Raw genomic sequence first — 23,672 nt, 5'->3', positions numbered from 1 at the left:
CAACGAAACATTTCGTGAATTCATGTTGAAAAAAACTGAAATGCTTGATTCTGACATTTTCAAAATGAAACGTTTTGATTCTTCAGTTTGAAACAACTTTGCATTTCTAAATTTACCTCAGTTTTATTTTTAAAAAGTTGAAACAAAACATTTCATTCTAAAAATTAAAATGTCCGTTTTGACCTGAAACATTTGTTTGGTTCGGCCAGCAAACTGAAAAATCAATACAAGGGTCTGGCTCTGCATTCTCAGGTTTAAGTCCATTTGATCCTTCAAAAATGTGCCTGCAGTGTAGACACTGTCAGCTCCCAGGGCGATATCATTCCCTCAGAAAGGAGGGTCTTTCCTGAAACTCCACTACTTCTGCAATCTTCATTTTGAGCCAAGTAGCTAAACTTTAGGTACCTGTCTTTCTTGGAAGAAGGTGCCAACATCCAGGGACATCTCCTATCAACCTTGATATTTACACTGCACTCATGACCCCTGGATTCAAGCCTCTGAAAAGGTCTATTTTGGGGAGGGGGGCAGGGTTCACCACTTGTTTCATGTAGGGTTCCCTCCTAAACAAATCAATATAAGTAACATGAACAGAAAGACTTTCCCAAATCAGAGGCCATATGACCAGTCTTCAAATTGGGGTGAAGAATAAACCCTTGAAGAGGGATCTGGGGCCAGTAAATCACTCCAGTAAGACTGTTTGATCATAGATCGTATTTGGTGAAATCTGGTGGACTCCAAAGATGCAAACTAACAGTGTACGTTCCTGGGTTATAAATCACCCCCAGGCAGGGACAGTTTAGCAGTATGCATAGAAGGGTGGATTCGCTGCACCTAAGACCAGGATCTCCTCTATTTTTATCTGCATGTCACTTACTGGAAAGCCCTTCCCAGGTGAATGTGTAACTGGGTTGCTCAGAGCTTTGCTCCCTCTTCATCAGCGCTGAACGCACTGTTAGTGAATGATGTCAATGTGCTCTCTTCTGGGCTGGCAGCATGTATCCCATTAGAGATGGCATGGGAGAGGTGCTGCTGCTTCTTCTGGCCCGCCATTGCAATGCTGCCATTGGTATGGCCCTGCATGTGTTTCCTCTGCACTTGCTCCAGAATCTGTAGTACCTAGAGTAGACAAACAGGATTGGGACTTGGATATTGAGTGGCAACAGCACTAACTTCTTTTGCCATCACAAGATACCATAGTGTTTTTAAAGCCACACTGGCTGGCCCCTCTCTCTTGCGAGTTGCACCCAGCCTTCACTTCAGCTCAAAGACTCTTGGATTGGCAGAAGTGAAGAACATACACTTCAAAGTCCCAACTGCTGACTGGCAATGGATTCCCCTCCATCTTTTAATATAATGGAATAAGGAAAACCCTTTGCACTAACATATGAGGCATCTTTCAACCTTGGATCTCAAAGCACTTTACATAAATGTGCAAGTATCATAACCCCATGCTACAGATGGAGAAGCTCTTGCACAGAGAGGGGAAGTGACTTGTCCAGGGTCACATCAGACTCAGGAACAGGACATGGGCATCCTAACTCTCAGTCCCTGGCTCTCCAGCACTAGACTGTTAGAGATGTCTTTGCCTCCTTGTGGATCTGGGTGCCTCCCTGTCCTTCCAGTACCCACTCAGTGGAGAAGGGAAAGAGAGAGAGAAGGGGAAGAGAAATACAGAAAAGAGATGGTTTACCTGGGATTTCGGAACAATGCCAACCCTGAAGAACCCTATGTTTCCACTCTCAATCTTGGTGCAGTCCACAACAGTGGAGGCAATGTTCTCTGGAGAAGGCCCATCGCATAGAACTGCATCCACCTTGATAGTAAGCAACACTCATATTACAGGACCCTTCTCAGGCAGTTGGTTAAAGGGGGGAGAGTTCCCCTTTCTCAATGGATTTAGCATTACCTACAGCCATGCTACAGATTCCCATCCCCTCCCTCTCCTTTTTCCACCTTGCATTGGCCAAAGTCACCAGAAATCCCTGGTGATTTCCAGAAGTCACCCAGTGATCTTGGGTGACTTTGACCAATGCAAAGTGGAATTAGTTCACTAAGTAAAACTCAAGGGCCAGATCCTCAGCTGGTGTAAATCGGCACCATTCCATTAACTTTAACGGAGCTATGCTGGTTTACATCCGCTGAGCATCTCTAAGGTTGCCTCTGTATGCGTAGGATGTCAGAATGGTCAGATGTGAGAATGGTGAAAGAACAGTGATCCCCCTTACTCTGAGCCTAAGTCATCCTCACATGAACTTGCCATTAACTTGTTGTCTCAAGTTCTGTATTTTCAGTGGGAAATATCCAGTATGGTCATGGGATTACTTAAGCATTAACTCTGCTTTCAGAGTTTAAAAACTGGAAAATACAAGGATCTGGTAATTTAATTGGCAGTGCTCATGGAAGAGGAGAGTCCCCTAAGATTCAGAACATTTTATAACTCCCAATGGTTCTAGTCTCTACAGCATTGGTCATAGACTTAGAACTTTAGTTCTGAAAACTAAAACAAAAGACAACAAGGGTTCTAGAATCTTTGACATCCCCAAGGGCTCTGGAACACTAGAATGTCAGGGGCTTTAACACTTCTAGGTCCAGAAATTTTCTGGTGCAATTTCCTGGTGCAAGTGCTGGAGGAGCCAACTAGGGGGAGAGCTTTTCTTGACCTGCTGCTCACAAACCAGGAAGAATTAGTAGGGGAAGCAAAAGTGGATGGGAATCTGGGAGGCAGTGACCATGAGTTGGTCGAGTTCAGGATCCTGACACAGGGAAGAAAGGGAAACAGCAGAATACGGACCCTGGACTTCAGGAAAGCAGACTTCGACTCCCTCAGGGAACTGATGGGTAGGATCCCCTGGGGGAATAACATGAGGGGGAAAGGAGTCCAGGAGAGCTGGCTGTATTTCAAAGAATCCCTATTGAGGTTACAGGGACAAACCATCCCGATGTGTCGAAAGAATAGTAAATATGGCAGGCGACCAGCTTGGCTTAACAGTGAAATCCTTGCGGATCTTAAACATAAAAAAGAAGCTTACAAGATGTGGAAGATTGGACAAATGACCAGGGAAGAGTATAAAAATGTTGCTCGGGCATGTAGGAATGAAATCAGGAGGGCCAAATCGCACCTGGAGCTGCAGCTAGCAAGAGATGTTAAGAGTAACAAGAAGGGTTTCTTCAGGTGTGTTGGCAACAAGAAGAAAGCCAAGGAAAGTGTGGGCCCCTTACTGAATGAGGGAGGCAACCTAGTGACAGAGGATGTGGAAAAAGCTAATGTACTCAATGCTTTTTTTGCCTCTGTCTTCACGAACAAGGTCAGCTCCCAGACTGCTGCGCTGGGCAACACAGCATGGGGAGTAGGTGGCCAGCCCTCTGTGGAGAAAGAAATGGTTAGGGACTATTTAGAAAAGCTGGACATGCACAAGTCCATGGGGCCGGATGCGTTGCATCCGAGAGTGCTAAAGGAATTGGCGGATGTGATTGCAGAGCCATTGGCCATTATCTTTGAAAACTCATGGCGATCGGGGGAAGTCCCAGAAGATTGGAAAAAGGCTAATGTAGTGCCCATCTTTAAAAAAGGGAAGAAGGATGATCCTGGGAACTACAGGCCGGTCAGCCTCACCTCAGTCCCTGGAAAAATCATGGAGCATGTCCTCAAGGAATCAATTCTGAAGCACTTAGACGAGAGGAATGTGATCAGGAACAGTCAGCATGGCTTCACCGAGGGAAAGTCATGCCTGACTAATCTAATTGCCTTCTATGATGAGATAACTGGTTCTGTGGATGAAGGGAAAGCAGTGGACTTGTTATTCCTCGACTTTAGCAAAGCTTTTGACACGGTCTCCCACAGCATTCTTGTCAGCAAGTTAAAGAAGTATGGGCTGGATGAATGCACTATAAGGTGGGTAGAAAGTTGGCTAGATTGTCGGGCTCAACGGGTAGTGTGATCAATGGCTCCATGTCTAGATGGCAGCCAGTATCAAGTGGAGTGCCCCAAGGGTCAGTCCTGGAGCTGGTTTTGTTCAATATCTTCATAAATGATCTGGAGGATGGTGTGGATTGCACTCTCAGCAAATTTGCGGATGATACTAAACTAGGAGGAGTGGTATATACGGTGGCAGGTAGGGATAGGATACAGGGGGACCTAGACAAATTGGAGGATTGGTCCAAAAGAAATCTGATGAGGTTCAACAAGGATAAGTGCAGGGTTCTGCACTTAGGACGGAAGAATCCAATGCACCACTACAGACTAGGGACCGAATGGCTAGGCAGCAGTTCTGCGGAAAAGGACCTAAGGGTGACAGTGGACGAGAAGCTGGATATGAGTCAACAGTGTGCCCTGGTTGCCAAGAAGGCCAATGGCATTTTAGGATGTATAAATAGGGGCATAGCCAGCAGATCGAGGGACGTGATCGTTCCACTCTATTCGACATTGGTGAGGCCTCATCTGGAGTACTGTGTCCAGTTTTGGGCCCCACACTACAAGAAGGATGTGGAAAAATTGGAGAGAGTCCAGTGAAGGGCAACAAAAATGATTAGGGGTCTGGAACACATGATTTATGAGGCGAGGCTGAGGGAACTGGGATTGTTTAGTCTGCAGAAGAGAAGAATGAGGGGGGATTTGATAGCTGCTTTCAACTACCTGAGAGGTGGTTCCAAAGAGGATGGTTCAAGATCATTCTCAGTGGTAGAAGATGACAGGACAAGGAGTAATGGTCTCAAGTTGCAGTGCGGGAAGTTTAGGTTGGATATTAGGAAAAACTTTTTCACTAGGAGAGTGGTGAAACACTGGAATGCGTTACCTAGGGAGGTGGTGGAATCTCCTTCCTTAGAAGTTTTTAAGGTCAGGCTTGACAAAGCCCTGGCTGGGATGATTTAATTGGGGATTGGTCCTGCTTTGAGCAGGGGGTTGGACTAGATGACCTCCTGAGGTCCCTTCCAACCCTGATATTCTATGATTCTATGAAATGCTCTATGGCACTCACATCCTTATGAATCTGAAGAGAAACCAACTACAGTGGCGGGTCACAGACTGTGTCATGAAAAATAAAAATGTTTGTGTTTATTTTGATTCCTTATTTTTCCAGCCTTCTTTCTCTCCCTCCCTGGCCTTTCTGGGATAAGCCTCAATGAGCTTCTAATTTACAATCTATCCCTGGATTTTAGTTTTAACCACTGACTTGCCTTCTGGGAGCAAATCGATATCAACTTGCAATCACATCTCCCTCAGCTCCCATGATGAATGTGAAGAAGCACATGGTGATTACCTTGTCTCCCAGTTTGGCGTACACCTGATTGTGGTGAGTGGTGTCTGCTTCTCCAGTTGGATTGGCTGATGTGACTGCAATGGGGCCAACCTGGTAATTGAGAGCAAAATGAGAAAGTGGGTTTTGAACAGAGCTTCCAGCACAGAAACAATAATGCTCAGGGATTCATTTCACTTTATGCTTTGTTTGTTGAAACCCATTTTAACTGAAGGAGAGTGCCAGAGTGTGAGTGTGAGGACAACAGTACAGTGAGGAAGATATGGAAAATTAGGCTGAATTGAGGAGGTCTTATCGATTCTAAGGCCAGAAGGGACCCTTGTAATCAACTAGTCTGACCTCGTGGATTACACAGGCCAGAGAACTGCCCCAAAATAATTCCTGGAGCACACTTCCTCAGGAAGGAATGAAACATTTTAATTTCCTGGGACAGTAAATTACACTGGAACCCCAATGTAAATATGGGCAGCAAGCAAATTATCAAAGGAGCACTCAGGGTGTTATGGTTTCTTCAGCAAAGGCCCACAGACACAGCAGTGGAGAAGGGGTCTGATTTGTGGAAGGTCAGGATCAGGTTCCAAATAAATTGCCTTAGTACAGGAACACCAGCCATCGCACTGTTCTGGGCGATCAATGTGGCCCCACTTGGAGCTGTATCAATGGGGCATAGGTGCAATGGTCAGCATTGCTGTAGGAAGTTTCCCACGTGCAGCGCTCTGTGCAGCCGTTATGCCACTGTTGGGGACACTGGGCCTGGCCACTAGGTAACTCGAGAGGATGGAAGACCACGAGTGTCGATGAAGCCCCCTTGCACTAGGCCCAAGTGTCCTTGGCTCCCCCCACCCCGCCTGGAGGCACTCATAGCAGTTATGCTGAGGATCTGCAATATGTTGCAAAGTCAGACTGCCTGAAACTAAACAAGGCCAAACAGGGCAGATATATAGCTTTATGTATGGTTTAACAGATGGTACAGAGAACAAGGGAACTAGCTGGTAATTGGATTGGCTGGCTATATGGATACTTAGGGCAGCTTGCTATTGGATAAGTATGCTGAAAAAAGGATGTATAAAAGCCTGTGTAACTTCCTCCTCTGTGTGCAGGATTTGAGATTCTATTCTCCCTGTACCTTGTTTGCAGCTGCAAATAAACTTTTCTGCTTCTCCACCCCGTTGTGATTATTGGGTGACGCACACCGGGCAACGAACCTTGTCGTTGTTTGCCTCTGGCACTGGGTGCCAGCAACAGCTTTTGGCGTCCCTGGGTGGGCCACAAGGCCGCTATTTAGCCTTGCCTGGACCCCTCCTGGAGGTCAAGGATTGCGGCGAGAACTGACGCCCAGCGCGCACCGGTGAGTTCATGGCCTCGGAGGAGACGCGATTTGATCGCCCCCGGAGGGCACAACGGTGCAAGGCACTCATATAGTGGAGAAGCAGCTGTGGGCGATGGTGAGGAACCGGTCCCTTGGACATAGGGGAAGAGCAGCTGTGGGTGACGGTGGGGAACCGGTCCCTTGGATAAGGTAGGAACCTTTTGAAATCCGGATTGCATGCTCTATTGGAACCTGGGGACGCCCAGAGTTACCCTATAGGTATGGGACAGGGACAGAGCTCGGGGGTTAGGGCACAGTGTACACCCCTAGAATGCATTCTAGCAAACTGGAAAGTGTTTGGATCAGACCCAATGACAAAAAGCAAATTGAAAAGGTTTTGTACAGTAGACTCACCTCAATATTGGCTAGAGGACCAGGAACGGTGGCCACCAGGAGGGTCAATTAATTATAATATGATCCTCCAATTAGTTTTGTTTTGTCAGTGAATGGGTAAATGGAATGAACATCTGTATGCACAAGCGTTTATGGCTTTAAGAGATAGAACAGAGCTGTAATTCTGCAGAGCTGTAATTTGACTCCAACTGGTTCGGTAGCAGCTAATGTTAGTCCCCAGACCTCCACCCCCGCTGTAATGGCAGATCCGGTATCCCCTTTGGCCCCCACACCCCCACCTTATAAGGGTAGGATGCCTCGGGTTACAGAGATTGCCCCCTCGGTGGGACTCTATCCTTTGATTACCGAGACTGTTGTGGCTTGTCCAGGGGCAGATGGACATCAGGCTACCACCATGCAAGTTTACACCCATGTGCCATTCAATCCAATAGACTTAGCAGCTTTTAAAACACAGGCTGGGGAATTCTCAACAAACCCAAGCTGGTTTATTTCAGTCTTTGAGGGGTGTCTCAGTAGTCACAAGCTGGATTGGAACAATTGTAATATCCTCCTGAGAACTCTGTTGTCTGAGGTGGAACGGAATCAGGTTACAGCTGAGGCAAGGGGAGCGTCAGCTTTCAAGCGAAAGAAAGGAAGCTATCTGTCAAGTCCCTACCCCAAGCACTCGTAAACGGCTCAGAGCTTTTCTGGGTATGGCAGGCTTTTGCAGGATATGGATCCCAGAGTTTGGACTATGGGCTAAACTCCTGTACGACTGTGTAAAAGGGAACGGATCACGACCCCTTTCACTGGTCCCCAGAAGCTGACAGGGCATTTAAAATCTTGAAAAGGAAGTAGATGGAAGCCCCGGCTCTGGGCCTGCCGTATCTCTCTAAGCTGTTTCAGTTGTATGTACATGAACGAAAGGGGGTGGCCCTAGGAGTGCTCACACAGCTGTTAGGAGCATGGACACGTCCCGTGGCTTATTTTTCTAAGCAACTGGATCAGGTAGCAAAGGGTTGGCCGGCATGTTTACGGGCGGTCGCAGCTACTGCCCTAGTGCTTAAGAAAGCTGAGAAGCTAACATTGGGAGGGGATATGCAAATCTATACTCCCCATATGGTCCGAGCCCTGCTAGACACAAAGGGTGGGCTCTGGCTCACCCAGGCTCGGATTGCTCAGTATCAGGCTAAGCTGTTAGAGAGCTCTGAAGTCACCTTACAGCCTTGCCCCTCCCTTAACCCAGCCACCCTCTTGCCAGAAACAGAGGAACAGGAACATGACTGTTTAGAGATCATAGATGCCCAGTACTCCAGCCGTCTGGATTTAAAGGATGTACCCCTCCCAAATGCAGATTATGAGTGGTACACTGATGGTAGCAGTACTGTTATAGATGGGCAAAGGAGGGCGGGTTATGCTGTTGTGACCCTCCATGACACTGTGGAAGCTGCAGGTTTGCCTGCTGGGACCTCTGCCCAGCTTGCCGAACTAATAGCCCTGACCCATGCACTTGAACTGTAAAAAGGAAAGCGGGTCAACATTTTTACCGATTCAAAGTATGCTTTTGGGGTGCTACATGCTCACGCTGGCCTATGGAAGCAAAGGGGAATGCTGACAGCCCAAGGCTCCCCAGTCAAGTATGGGCCCCAAATCCTCCGGCTCCTAGAAGCCGTACAACTTCCCTCGAAAGTGGCGGTGGTACACTGTAAAGCCCATCAAAGAGAAAATCAAGATGTGGCCAGCGGTAATGCTAGGGCAGATAGAGAGGCTAAGCATGCTGCCACCCTGCCACCTCCTCAGACTGAGAACGCCCATATGCATGCCCTTATCCCATCAGTAGGGGAGCTTCCAACCCCTCAGTACTCTGGGGAGGAGAGACAGCTAACTGACAAACTTGGTCTCCAGGAAAAGGAGGGATGGCTCCATTCCCCAGCAGAGAAGGTCCTTCTACCAAAGGGCCTGATCCGGCCAGTATTGCAGAAACTGCACCAAACCACTCGTGCTGGCAGGGAAGCACTTATCCAACTAATGGGAAAATACTTTATCACATCCGGACTCGGACCCCTGGCTGCCCAGGTACAAGTGGACTGCTTAGTCTGCCAAAAGAATAACCCCCGACCAGGACATCCTGTGCCACCAGCTGCCCTAGAACCCACTTTGGGCCCCGGACAGGTGTGGCAAATAGATTTTAATGAGTTTCCCCGGACCCAAGAGTTCAAATATCTCCTTGTCTTAGTGGATCGGTTCAACGGATGGCCAGAAGCCTTCCCATGCCGTAATGGCACTGCCAGAACAGTGGCCCTCAAGTTTGTTAAGGAGATCATTCCTCGCTTTGAACTCCCCCAGTGAATGGAATCTGACAACGGGACACACTTCACGTCAAAAATCATCCAAAGCATCTCAAATGCCTTACAGATCCCCTGGAAACTCCATACGCTCTGGAGACCACAAGCCAGTGGGGTAGTGGAACGTACCAATCAGACTCTTAAATGACGTCTCTCAAAAGTGTGCCAAGAAGCCTCACTGAGATGGCCTGATGCTTTGCCCATTGTCCTACTCCGTATCCGCGTTCTCCCAAAGGGTAGATTAGGGCTTAGTCCCTTTGAAATTATGTTTGGAAGGGCATAGCCTATGAATGGCACCCCGGTTCTGTCAGGGGAATGGGAGTTGGGTAATGGTTTTTTGTCACAGTATACGTGTTCCCTGTCTGCTGTTCTCTTGTCTCTTCACAGGTATACCAAGGATTCCCAGCCTCTCCCCTTGGACTCTCCCGTCCACTCCTTACAGCCCAGTGACTCCATGCTTGTTCATACCTGGAAAGACAAGCCTCTCCAGGAAAAGTAAAAAGGACCCTATACCATCCTGCTGATCTCCCATACAGCGGCAAAGATTGAGGGACACAAGAACTGGATCCATCACTCTCGTCTGAAGGCAGTACCCGCCCCCTCGTCAGCAGAACAGTGGACCGTCCAACCTGCTGACTCCTCATCTAGTGACGATCTCGGGCTAAAGCTACTGTTTAAGAGACAAAAATAGCGGGCACCTTAACGCCAAAATGGGCCCACCCAGATACTGGAGACCCTGGGTTGGGAAGACTCTGATAATAATTAATTGGGTAACATTGTTATTCTCTGTATTGTTATTTCCAAACTGTGCATATCGGGAGCATAACTCCTTTGTTTCGCTTGCGCACCATGTTGCTACTTTAACAAACCAGACTGATTGCTGGGTATGTGCTCCAACTCCACTGTCCCCCAAAACGGGATTGCCCCTTGACATGCTGCCCCTGACCCTAGCAAAATTAGCCGCCACCAAAGAGCAGGAAAGAACGGACTTGCCGTTCTGGAACAAGACCTCTTTACAGCAAGCCACCTATCAGGACCAGGAGTATTGAGTTGCAGTACTCACTGAGGGAGTATTATGTTTTACCCGAAACCAATCTGATCACTATGGGCGTCCTGTGGGAAGAAGCTCCTGTGTTATTACACAGTGGGCTGATGGGTATTGGATAAAGACCAAGAAGGGAGGCCAGCAGCGTGGATGTAATGGTTCCTCCCCTTTTAGGGAAACTTTTACAAATAATCTTACTACAAAAGAAGGGTTTGGAAATATAACTTGCCGTCCAGTTAATATCTCCAATGTAGCAAGCCAATGGTGGGTTTGTAGTGGTCCCTATGTCAAGTGTAACTTGAACGGCACAATTAGAAACACTCCCACTTGTACCCAATCAGGAGGATGGGATGCCCCCTTAGGGGCATATGAACTGTTTGGAAAAGCAGCCAAAGCAGCCTTAAATATCCCAGGAATCCCCTTAAGAAACAGTCCTTACTAGGCCCTACAGGGTCACTATTTTGTATGTGGCCGAAAGGCTTACAAGGTGCTGCCAGCCAACTGGACAGGTAGCTGTTATATAGCTCATGGAGTTCCTCATCTGTCAATAACTGCCACACTGCCCAAAAAAAAAGATTAAAAATGCCCGAAATACCTCTGTTAAGTCCCGAGAAAAGACTCTGCGGGGACTGACTACGGCATTGGAGGGCAATATAAAGAATCCCCTCACACAACCGAGAAATTTGTAGGGTGCTCTGTACTGGGAATAGCGCCACTGTTTACCGGGCCAGCCATGGCATGCATAGGCCGCTATACTGTAAGGCTGCAAATGGTACTTGAGAAAGTGGCCTTAGAGTTAGAGGACTCGGTTAGTGATTTAGGGTCAGCAGCAAAAACATTAAATAAAGAGGTACAGCAGCTCAGGACGTTTTCCCTCCAAAACAGGCTGGCTTTGGACTATCTCTTGGCATCCCAAGGAGGGGTTTGTGCCCTTGTCGGGCCCCGATGTTGTGTATATGTAAATGATAGCAGTTATGAGATCTATGAAAAGGTGGTACAGGCTGAGGCCCATGCCCGAGCCGGAGCACAGGTTGCCTATACTGCCCCCGAGAGCGATTGGTTGCAAGCCTTGTTTTCAGGCTGGGGTTTGTCGTTTTGGCTTGGTGGTTTATTTAGCGTGTTATTGAAACTTCTCTTTCCTGTATTGCTTGTATTAATGGTATTATGCTGTGTAGTATCATGTATCAGGGCCCTTTTGCAAAAGTTAATAAGTCATTCTCTTCAAGGCTATCACAAAGTGCTTATGCAAAGTCCTATTGTAAAGAAATAAGTAGCCCAAGTGAGAAAACTCAGAGCCAAGGCTGTTGAGTGTTCTCAAAGGAGGGAGTTGTTGGGGACACTGGGCATGGCCACTAGGTAACTCGAGGGGATGGAAGACCACAAGTGTCGATGAAGCCCCCTCGCACTAGGCCCAAGTGTCCTTGCCCCCGCCCCCCCGCCTGAAGGCACTCATAGCAGTTATGCTGAGGATCTGCAATATGTTGCAAAGTCAGACTGCCTGAAACTAAACAAGGCCAAACAGGGCAGATATGGAAGAACAATGCTGAATAAAGCAGCTTTATGTATGATTTAACAGCTGGTACAGAGAACAAGGGAACTAGCTGGTAACTGGATTGGCTGGCTATACGGATACTTAGGGCAGCTTGCTATTGGATAAGTATGCTGAAGAAAGGATGTATACAAGCCTGTGTAACTTCCTGCTCTGTGTGCAGGATTTGAGATTCTAATCTCCCTGTACCTTGTTTGCAGCTGCAAATAAACTTTTCTGCTTCTCGACCCCGTTGTGATTATTGGGTGACGCATACCGGGCAACGAACCTTGCTGTTGTTCGCCTCTGGCACTGGGTGCCGGCAACACCACTGAATTACACCCAACCACACCTTCATTTGCTGCTGCCACCAAGAGTTCATACAGAAGACAGCAGGAGAAGTGCTCAGCACCAAGCAGGAAAGGGCAAAAGCTTTTCTACCCAGCAAAGGCCAGAGTAAATGGCCTTAAGGATGTATCAAATGGGAAAACAAAGAGCGTTCAGCATGTGGCATTGTGACATTAGAGAGAGGAGTTGCCTTGAGATGGAAGCTATGTGGATCACATCCTTGGACTGAGCTGTTTCTGTGACTTGGTACGGTAAATACAGCTGTCCACCTCTGCATTATACTAACACAGGCACACTTGGGCAGCGATGTTGTCACCCCACGTACCACTGCTGGGGGTAATTTATGGAGCAATGGCATTGGTTCCATAATTTAGGTTGAATAAGCATCATTTGTTCCACGGTCCAAAAAAGGATCATATTGCATTCAAAATATGAGGTTAGATGTAAGATGGCGGTAGAACTTTTCTAGTAAATATACAGTGAATCGGACAAGGGGGGTGATAATTATGCATTTTCTAGGTTTCTAACATTTGGATTGTTGGGTTTTTTGAAACATTCTTGTAAGCAACTGTGCAACCAAACAACTGCTAGGTGTGCCTGCAACCTTAAGCTTAACGAAGTTTTTTGTGCCAGTAATAATAATACTCATCACTTTTCTTCCCCAAAACTTTACAAAAGTGAGTATCACCTCGAGCTGGGCTGGAAAGGATTGTACAATCCCGTGAAAAATGTTGAGATTTTGACCATTTTCCCCCCATCCTGAATCGGAATGAAATGTCAAAATCTCCAAAACTTTCAGGAACCAAAAATCCAAAAAAACTGTTGGTTTGGGTCAGTCAAAACATTTTGTTTCAATTTTGACCTTTTACGATTATTTACTCAGCTTCAATCTCAAAACAAAAAGTCATTCAGAACAGGAAAACTGGCATTTCTTGTTTTGAAAATATCGAAACAGGAGCTTTTGACACTTCCAAAACTTTTTTTTCCAAATCCTTCCCACTGAATGTTTTGCTTTTGACAAATTGGCAATTTCCTATCAACAAATTCCTGACTGACTTTAGTATCGTTTCATTTTACATCAGGAGTAACAGCGAGGTGAAGTGACTTGCCCAAGATTAGACAGTAACAAAGCTGGGAGAAGTACCTAGGTCTCCTGATACCCGTTCCTAGCCATTGCACCATGTGCTGACTGCTAGTTGTTGACACCAAACCTGTCCACTGTGGCCCACGTGATCATTAGACCTGTCACTTTTCTTGCTGCTTGACCTTAGCAAGCCGAGAGAGATGTGCGTTGGTCACTCACCAGATCAATGAGATGTGTGGTGACGGAGCAGTCGGGGATACGGATGGCGATGCTCTGAGAGGTACCGACATATTTGGCAGAGTCTTTCATCCCCAGGAAGTCCACCCATTTCCCTGTAAGGGGAAGAGCCACACAATACTTGCTGATGTGGGTTGAGTCTACAAACAGTGGTGGTACCATGTACCTAAGCAAGGAACGGCCCAGCATTGGTGCACAGCGTTGCTGTGTTTTGGCTCAGCACTACTCTCCACCTTGGGGAAAGCTTGACAGCAACAATATTCTCTCACCTCTGGGAACCACCAGACTAATGGGAGATGGCCAGGCAGCCGCCATGAATTCCCACAGCATGGGGTTGAACAAATGCTTCGTAGGTTCGAGCTGCTTCAGACTAGAAATCCAAAGTGACATGGGGCGATCCTGAGCCTGGCGCTTAGACCTGTAAAGAAGACAAAAGAAAGGAATGCTCTTTAGCCCCCACGTTTTGTTCTTTGTACAATCTTGTGATGTCCCAGCCAATTGGTTCCATCAGCTGGCAGCAGCCAGGGATGTTCCAGAGACAATTACCCCGCTAGTTGTTCCCTCTTCTAACCCTGATCGTCACCCGCAGGCTTACTGCTCTTATGAGGGCTGAATCGTGGCCCTTGCACCTTCAGACCTGCTGCAGCAGACACCGCCCAACAGCAGCTGTCAGTTGCCACTTACAGCCTGTGACTAGAGTCTCCATTAGACTATTAAAAGAAGCCCTTGCCTGGGCCTGTAGTAAAAACACTTACTTGTAAGCTTTCTCTACGGCATCAGGTCGATTGCAGGCTGCCACCAGAACATACACTGTGTCGGTGGGGATGCCACAAGCTCCTCCATTCTTCATGATCTCTAAGAACAGGAAACAACCCAGATAACTCCTGAGTCATAAACTCACAGAAGAGATATAGATGGACAAGACAAACTACGGGCCCTTGGCTTCATCCCCTGGCTGCTAAAGGGTTGCCCACTACAGTATATTTTCCAGTGTTCATTAAAGGAGAGTTATGGGTTACATCCAGGCAGGCATGTAGGCATCCCACTATCCAGAGAGTAACCCTCCCCCTCTATCCCCTGAAATATCCCAGCAAGGATTCCCAGAAGCTGTGTCATGTTGCAGTGCCAGCCTGTGGGATTTGTATGAAGTAGATGGGATGGCCAGCCAGGGACAGAAACCAGGAGATATTGAACCACATAAGTGGGTGCAACGCCATTGACTTCAATGGAATTTCTCCCACTTACATCAGGAGAGCATTTGACCCCTACTTCCCACTCTCCTGCTCTAACCATTTGACCATACTGCCTTGGTCAAAATGCCATAGTATAATCAAAGTTTCTAGATTCAGATGGGGAAAAAAATGTAGTTCTTCTTCTATCATGACTTCTCTTCAAAATGAAACCCCTCAGTTAACCCCTACCCCTGTTCTCTCCACTATACATTTTCCTTACCTGCAATTTGCTTGACTGAGGAAGCTTTCCTGGCAGGCAAGTGAAGGCATTTCGTGCTTCCTCCCCCAAAACCACTGAGTTTCACAATAGGCCTGCCCACAGGGAAGTGGGAACCTTCAAAGGTACTGTTGAAAAGAGCAGACAGGAAGCAGTAGAAGCTGGCCAGCCCAAAGATGATGGTGACAGCAATATCATAGCCAGCTGGGATGGCGTTGACTGCATCCAGCAAGAAGCTGATGAGTATGAGTAAGAAGGTGAGGGAGTAAATGAACCAGGAAATGCTTAGGAAGAGAGTGCAGAAGACAATGAAGCAATTGACAAGCATGAGGGCAATGATGCCTACAGCTACTTGGAAGCCCCTGCTAGTGCCATAGAGACCACCATATCTGGCTAAGCCCCAGATGATCCACATGACCCCATAGAGAATGAAGGCACTGCTCTCCAAGGTCTTACCACGGGCAAAGGCCACTGAACCACATAAAAGCTTAAGGATCCCTCCGGCTACCACTACCCAGGGTATGACAATGGTAGCAAGTGGTGCCCTTGGGTCCACTGTCATCGTGATAGCAAAGGAAGCAAGGACGCTGCATGCAAAGCCAAGCACCTCGGCATCGGCATACCTGGAATAGCCAAGGTAGGGAGCATGAAGGTCTTTCCCTTCACGAAGTTTGAGATGACTGCTGCGGGACAGCAAGGCCTGGACCATTCCCTCCCCTGTAGGGATTTTGGCACTTGCCTTCATGTTGTACTGGTAAATGAGAACCATAAGGGCTGAGGCCACAAAGATGGCCACATCCACACCTTGGGGACCACCTTCAAAAAAACCATGAGGGCGACAGGCTAGGGCGATGCAGTAGGCCACATAAAAGAGCAAATACAGGCCATCCACCAGGCTTTTAATGGTGATGAAAAGAGCCAAGACAGCAAAGAGGATAGCGAAAACCACCAAGAAAGGGACGGGGAAAACCGGCTCATCCTGCTGCCAGATCCGGTACAGGAGAGAATAGCCTCCAGCAAATTTCAACACCGAGGTGAAACCAAAGAATGTGGCAGCCAATGTATCCAGGGCCCGGTAAGAGAAAATGCAGACCCCAATCTGGTAAATCCCAGCTGCCCAAAGCCAAGGTACTTGGCCCACAAATAGATTGCTGGTCACTCCCAGGAGCCTGCAGCCAAAGACGCTGGCAGACAGCATGTTCAAGATCAGACCAATGACTGCCAAGTCATTTGTGTTGGCACCATTGGCCTGGACCTGCTCATTGGTCTTGCTCTTGGCCAGATCTGTGCCAGGAAGGGTGATTTTCTCCTTGCTGAGGAAATAAAGACCCCTCCCCATAGCAAAATAGCTCCCAATGAAGCAGACAATCATATAATTGCAAGCCACTGCCGAGGAACCAAAAGCTGTGTTATAAAGCATGGCAATTTCATGGGCACAGGCAAGCGAAATGCAAGAAGCAACCATGGCAAGGATGAGCTCTCTTTGAAGGATGCCCACCACCCCAATGATGAGGAGCCCCAAAGTAAATGTTGCCAGGCCAGGCACAACGGCATTGCGGAAATCATCAATGCCATTCAGGACCCCTTGCCCTGCCAGGATGTGGATGACTCCATAGCTGCACCACAGCACTGAGATGGTCAGACACAGCGACTTGAACAAGGGGGCACTTCTCAGGCTCTTCTGAACTCCTACGAGGGAAATAAACAAAGGAAGCAGGGATGCCACCAGCTTGTAGAGACACCACCGGGACAACAGGCTGTGTTTGTCAGTGTGCCAGAGTGACACGTCCCAGCGCCATATTTTGACGTAAATTGTATCACTTCTTAATGATAATGAACTTACACGTGTTCCCACAACAAACTCTCTGCCATTTTCCACACCTCCAACCCTTGTCCATGGACCATCCTGCCCAGTCTGTGTCCCCCAAGCCATTATCGTCTCTTCATTAAATTCCATTATGCCATACGAAGAAAGTCAATAATAATTGTCACAATAGACTGTACAATTAAAGTGCTGGTGATCTGGGTTTCCCGGTGCATCCTGTCCGCTCCATTTCTGTCTAGTTTAGATTGTCAGCCCTTTGGGGTAGAGCCTGTGTGTATTACATGCCATGTACAGCAAAGAGCAACTTGTTGGCACTTAATACATAACCAGTCATTCATAAAGAAGCATAGGAACTGCCAGACCTGATCAGACCCAAGATCAATCTAATACAGTGCCCTGTCTCTGAAAGTGGACAGAGAACTTGATTAGAGAGACTTAAAGTTAAATGTGAGTTTGAATGGAATTCCGCTATCACCCCAAAAACAGTATTACAACTTTACAAACATGCTACATGCCCTCTTCGCTTCCTATATTAGACCAGCACCTTCCATGGTGCCTCAGGATTTCCACGATCACATTACTAACCCCTAGTGTTGTAAAGTTTATCCCTAGGCTGGGAGATGCTCATTCTGGGCTGGAACTTAGCACCCAAGAATTTCCCCATTTCCATTCCGTTCCGTTATGGCCTTGTGAACCAGCGCCATGTTGGGAGCGGGAGCGGGAGCACTGCTAGAGCAAGGCATTGTGGCATTGTGCCTCTGCAGTGGAGGAACAGCTATGACTCAAGGGGGCTGGGGTGCAGTAACCTTAGAAACAGCAGTTGTTACATCTGCTCTGCCCTGACATACTTCCCCCGGAGACTGCAGTGCTGACTGACCTCTCCTTTAGTGCTCCCATGTAGCTAGCAACGCAGTCATGGCTGCTGCTGCACAAGTGTGTTGGGGATAAGAAGCGCTCCACACTTATATCAGTGCAGGGTGGCCATAATTTAACCCTTGCGTTTATGCCCCCAAACTACTGGGCTAAGTAATAATTAGGCAATTCACCTCTAAGGGTACAAGAGCTCTCAAGCCTTCATGTGCGGGTGTTCTAGGGTTACCAACTTTCTAATTGCACAAAACCAAACACCCTTGCTCTGCCCTGCCCCTGCCCTGCCCCTTCCCTGAGGCCCCTCCCCTGCCCCACCCCTTCTTTGAGGCCCCACCCCCACTCACTCCAGCCACCCTCCCTCCGTCGCTCACTCTCCCCCACCCTCACTCGCTTTCACTGGGCTGGGGCAGAGAGTTGGGGTGTGGGAGGGGGTGAGGGCTCCACCTGGAGGTGTGGGCTCTGGAGTGGGACCAGAAAGTAGGCGTTCAGGGTGTGGGAGGGGGCTCTAGGCTTGGGCAGGGTTGGGGTGTGGGAGGGAGTGAGGGCTGGGATGCAGGCTCTGGGGTGGGGCTGGGGATGAGGAGTTTGAGGTGCAGGAGGGGACTCCAGCTGAGCCCAAGGGGTTTGGAGCGCGGGAGCAGGCTCAGGGCTGGGGAAGGGGGTTGAGGTGCGGGAGGAAGTGAGGGTGAGGGCTGGGGGTGCAGGCTCTAAGGAGGGGCTGGGGGTGAGGAGTTTGGAGTGCAGGAGGGAGCTCCGGCTGGGGCAGGGAGTTGGAGTGGTGGAGAGGGTGCGGGCTCCAGCAGGGGGCTCAGGGCTGGGGTAAGGGGTTGAGGTGCAGGAGGGGGTGCAAGGTGTGGGCTCTGGGAGGGGGCTCAGGGCTGGGTTAGAGGGTTGGGATGTGGGAGGGGGGCGGGCTCTGGGAGGGAGTTTGGGTGTGGGAGAGGGTTCCAACTTGAGGTAGGAGGTTTGGGGTGCGGGCTCTGGCCAGGCAGCACTTACCTCAGGTGGGTCCCGGTCAGTGGCACAGCGGGGCTAAGGCAGGATCCTGCCTGCCCTGGCTCCATGCTGCTCCCAGAAGCGGCCAGTATGTCCGACCCCTAGGCAGAGGCATGGTTAGGTAGCTCTGCGCAGTGTGTGCCGCCTGTGCCCGCAGGAGCCACCGCCGCAGCTCCCATTGGCCATGGTTCCCAACCAATGGGAGCTGCAGAGCTGGCACTGGGGGCGGAGGCAGCACACGGAGCTTCCCTTATTGCCCCTGCACCTAGTTGCCGGACATGCCAGCCACTTCCGGGAGCTGTGCACAGCCAGGGTGGGCAGGGAGCCTGCCTTAGCCCCACTGCACCGCCGACCGGAATTTTAACAGCCCGATCAGCGGTTTTGACCGGAGCCACCAGGGTCCCTTTTCAGCCGGGCATTCTGGTCGAAAACTGGGTGCCTGGCAACCCTAGGATGTTCACTGGCCTGTCATGATTGATCACGGCCTGACGTGAAGACAGCACCTGCCCACTGAACCAAGGCTACCAATGCATTTCACGAGGGCCTTCAAAAAGCTGCTCCATGCTAAGGGACTGATCCCAAACCCAGTGAGGCCCGTCGATAGATTCCCATTGATTTCAGTGGACTCTAGATCAGGCTTTAGTGCAGCTTTGTGCCAGCACTGGCTGAGAGTAGATCTGAACCCAGTACTTAGAGGTTAAAAGCTTTGTTACCCATGACCACTCCCCTCTGGTTAGCATTTTGTTTAATATCTAGCAAAATGCCAGGACCAACACGAGGTAATTCCATTAATGCCTCCCTTAAAATAAATGTATTGAAACCTAAGCATCAGTCTCTTCATTCCCCCTGGTGGGGAGACATGAGTAATTCTCCAGTCTGTCAAAATAGTTTGAAACTTTTTATAACCTGGGATTTCCCCCTAAAATGATTATGACCTTGGCAAACTACTTACTAACACACAGTTTAATTCACTGCCTTCCCTTAAACTACCACTCTTACAGAGCTTCGAAATTGTTTTTATAATGAGCAAACTTCCAGTGCAGTGAACCTAACTCAGTAAATGATTCATTTAGAACTGATGTTTCTTTCTCAAGTCCCTCTGCACATTGACAAAACTGGTGCCCTGGCATATCATTTCAGGTGAGAGAATCAGTGATCTGGCAAGGTTATCGGCTGGCAAAATAGAGGTCGGTACAAAAATATGTATATAAGCTGCAGAAAGGGCTGTTAGCTGCCAGTGCTCCTGGTCTTACCTGCATATGCCAAGAGAGCTGATAAAACAAACAGAAGGATGCCCAGAGCCGTGCTGGGGATCAGAGGGGCTGGGCTGGTGAAGCTGTAGGAGTACACAGCTAGCAAGAGGGATCCTGCATGGAACACAGGGGGAAAGAAACATCTTAAAAGCTTTCCAGGAAAAAGGGAGACAGAGGGAGATGAAGAAGGAACAGAAAAATGCAAAGAAAGAAGGAATCAAGAAAGAGGAATGGAAATAGAGAGCAATCAGGGAAAAGAGGAATCCAGGGAAGAGAGACAGAAGGAGAAAAGAAAGAGGAAAGTGAATCTCAATAAAGAATTATGTTAGAAACTACACTGTATTGGAAAGTTTAGGTTTGACTCCCAACCAGAACCGGCCAAATGGAAAAGTTCAGCTCAGTGTTTGAAAGGCAAGACAAACATGTTATTGACTGCTTTATGCAGATTGGTTTATAGATCTAAGGGTTTTATCCAAGCCAGGAAGATTCAGAGAACCCATTGCTGGGAAGAACTCTTTCTTTCATAACAGAATCTAGTTAGTCCCCATTTAAAATATGTAACCTCATTGGACAAGAAAGTCAATTCAACCACCAGCCTCCCTTGCCAGGTAAACTTGGTTCCTACCTGAAGCAATGCCCAGGAGCCCTATGGAGTAATGAAGTGACTGGACCCGTCCCTCTGCCATGGCCAAGTTTGCTGAAGACTCAAAGGCAGGCTGAAATGCTGTCTCTCTCCCTTTTCCTAGCTCTTTATAGTCAAACCTGCTCCACTGGCTGCTGTTCCTCCCAGCACTCCACCCCTTTCCCTAACAGCCACAGCTTCAGTTATATTTCCCTTGTGAGTAGCAGAGAAGGAAATGCAAGTGGGCTGTTAACCGTAATAAACTTCAGTCTGTGACTCAGCCTGTGCTGCTCCAAGCTTTCCCTGAAGGCCTGTTAATTTTACTCTTGATTAACTCTTGCTAAAAGGACACCTTATAAATGATTGGCAGAGATTATTTTCACGCTCCCCTGTTGCCAATGGGACAGTTTGGGTACTGAGGAAAATAGTTCTAAAAAAATCCATCTGCTGGTGCTAACAGGCACACCCTCACTCTCTGAGCAGCCCTGGGTTCCGTCATGTCTCCTGATTCCTCTTAATTCCTAACACATTTAGAAATGCCAACACTGGCTGGTGTGTGCACTGCTGTAGTTAGCTGGATGGAATCAGGCCTGCTCAAGGGTATGCGATTATGCCGCCCCCTGCAGGCTGCGCTCCAAAGAGGACATGATTCCATCCAGCCTGGATGTCCTATGTCTTTTTCTCCCACAGTAAGAATGTCTTCATTGCCCCACTGCCTTTACCACTGAAACAGCAGGTGCTGGAGCCCTGGCCTATGATGGGGTTTAACCCTGGTAACTCTGAGCCCTGTCAGGTGAACTCCAATCTTATCTGCACTCCTGTGTTGACATGGGGTTAGCGGAGAACTAAATCTTAGCCAACATGAAGCCAGTGCAAAAGGGAACCTGGCAGAGAACTGGAGAAGATGGTTGCTACCCTTCCAAATGTTCCTCAAAGCACGTGACACTGCAGAAAGATGGGAGAGGGTGAAGTCCTGTATACGGATATTCATGGGATGGCCAGATGTGTGGGACAGCTATCCTACATTCCAGTGGGAGTATGAAGGGGGCTATGAACTGCTCGGCAAAGGCATTTTAAATGCCAAGAATAGCTGCGATCTGCATTAGAACGTCACATTTTCTTTACAAGAAAGTAGCTGCCAGGTCAGACCATTGTCCATTATGTGACGGCCTGTCTTATAAAAGCAATGTCATGTTAGTCTGAGGAGTTAACAGATAGGATAGTCTCAGAGACACATTTACTGAGGAGTCACTTGATGAATACAGCCTGCAAGAGAAGCGAGGGGGCCATGGCAGAACAAGTAACAGCCACAAAAGGCAAAGACGCTCAGACAGACCAGAACCAAACAGCAATTCAGGTGCTCACAGTGTATCATGTGTGTATTGGGTCAAATCCAGTTATGGCCTTAAGTGGTGATGTTAGTTACACATCAAGTGGAAGTTGGTCAGAAAACAGTGGTAAGCAGGGGCCTTAATAGAGCTTTGTGGGAAAATTTCTACAGCATTGGCCAGCAGTTAAACACTCCCTCCCACCGATTTGCATCTACATAATTACTAACATAGGGCCCAATCCTGTGAGGAACTGAGCTCCTGCTGAATCTTCATTGACTTTAGTTAGATTGGGGGCACTCAGCACTTCTCAGGATTGAGGTCAGGATGACGGCTGAGTATGACCAAATGTTAGTGTTTTTAAAGGCTCCGAGTTCTGTGCTGTGCTTCATCCCAGAATCTCCCCTCTAGAGCAGTTTAATTCCCCATTACTGCTCCCAAATTGGTTTTCATTAAACCCTGAGGCAATGATTACATTTAATTATACTCACCCCTCTTTGACAGCATAATGCCTTTTCGAGTCAGTGGGATACCTTTGGGCTTGTTTACACTTGAAAGTTAATTCAGATTAACGAAGAGTGTGAATTTAAAGTGCTATAGCTATTCCTGATAACTCCATGTGTAGACACTCTTACCCAAAGTGGATTAAAATAATCTGGAGTAAGGCACTCTTAACCAAGAGTAGTTATTCTGGAATACATGAATAGCTATTCTGGAGTCACTCCATCTGTAAACAAGCCCATTCTTAATTGACTTTAACAGGGTTTGGCTCAGGCCCTAATATACGATAAACAGGTGTGCAGTGGCATCAGCACCATTTAGCATGGGGAGGTATTGTAAAATGGGAGACAGCTCGGCCAGTTTGTAACATACGCAAATGGATTATGTTTTCAGCGTGCACTAGATTTGTTTGGATCTACCACCTTTCCCATGCTATATCTACTCAGTAATATAACTCCATCTAACTGTCTGAAGGAAGAAGAACTAATTATTTTTTCAACTACAGCATGACTTGGCAGTTTTGTATCTAAACTAGGAAGGAGTGCATTTGCACACTATTTGCATCCATAGATACCAGCTGGGTTTTTCCACACCCATCATGCAGGTTGCCTGCGTTGGGACTAGTAAAAGCAGCATAGGGACCAAATGTGCATTGGGATTAAATGGACCTTAATTGGACTTTTCTCCCTCTCTAATGTTTGCACTGCTTATTCTGGTTTATAAATGGAATAGCCATGAACACATAGTGCCTGGTGTCATTGTTTTTTAAAGTATGCCAGTAATAACTGCAGGCACAGATGCTGTGGTGATGGGCACCCTGTACATACTTGTAGTAGATAATTAGCACCCCAAACTGTATTTTTGTTAAGGAAAGGCTATATCACAATAGAGACCCAAACAAGAGGTATTTCATAAATAATCTCAGGAGACTATCTAACAAGTACTCCTTTTCTTTTTGCGAATACAGACTAACACGGCTGCTACTGTGAAACCTATCTAACATTATTTAGGGATGCTGCACGAGACTTACCTGCCTTTAAGGAATGGAAATGTAGGCACCTCCTCATGCTGAGAGCATCCCTATAAAGTGAAAGAATGGTGGGTGTATCATAATGATGATTGCTCAGGTTGATGGATTTTCCCTGGCCCTTGCCTCTATAACACCACTTTTACTGCAGTCAGAGGAGTTACATTAGCATAAAGCTAGTGTGAAGGTGCAGAGAACCGAGCCCCTTGTGTCTAAATTCATGGCCCAAAGGCCAGAGAATTAACGTGTCGGTCTGT

The 23,672-nt window shown here is 47.8% G+C and overlaps 1 protein-coding gene across 1 annotated transcript; it reads right to left on the bottom strand.

Annotated features, from left to right (window-relative positions):
- Positions 1 to 257: 257 nt before the first annotated feature.
- LOC141993222 (uncharacterized) lies at positions 258 to 23,455 on the bottom strand. Its single transcript, XM_074962651.1, has 10 exons — positions 23,419 to 23,455; positions 20,563 to 20,634; positions 19,938 to 20,051; positions 14,997 to 16,682; positions 14,300 to 14,399; positions 13,814 to 13,962; positions 13,527 to 13,639; positions 5,259 to 5,348; positions 1,691 to 1,813; positions 258 to 1,116 (listed from the first exon to the last, which is right to left on the bottom strand). Exons 1-10 carry the CDS (start codon positions 23,453 to 23,455, stop codon positions 913 to 915), a joined length of 2,688 nt encoding a protein of 895 aa, XP_074818752.1. The 3' UTR covers positions 258 to 912.
- Positions 23,456 to 23,672: the final 217 nt, after the last annotated feature.

Source organism: Natator depressus, chromosome 9 (genome assembly GCF_965152275.1).
Source record: "Natator depressus isolate rNatDep1 chromosome 9, rNatDep2.hap1, whole genome shotgun sequence".
Taxonomy (NCBI): Eukaryota; Metazoa; Chordata; order Testudines; family Cheloniidae; genus Natator; species Natator depressus.
This window is presented reverse-complemented; position numbering and strand designations above follow the sequence as displayed.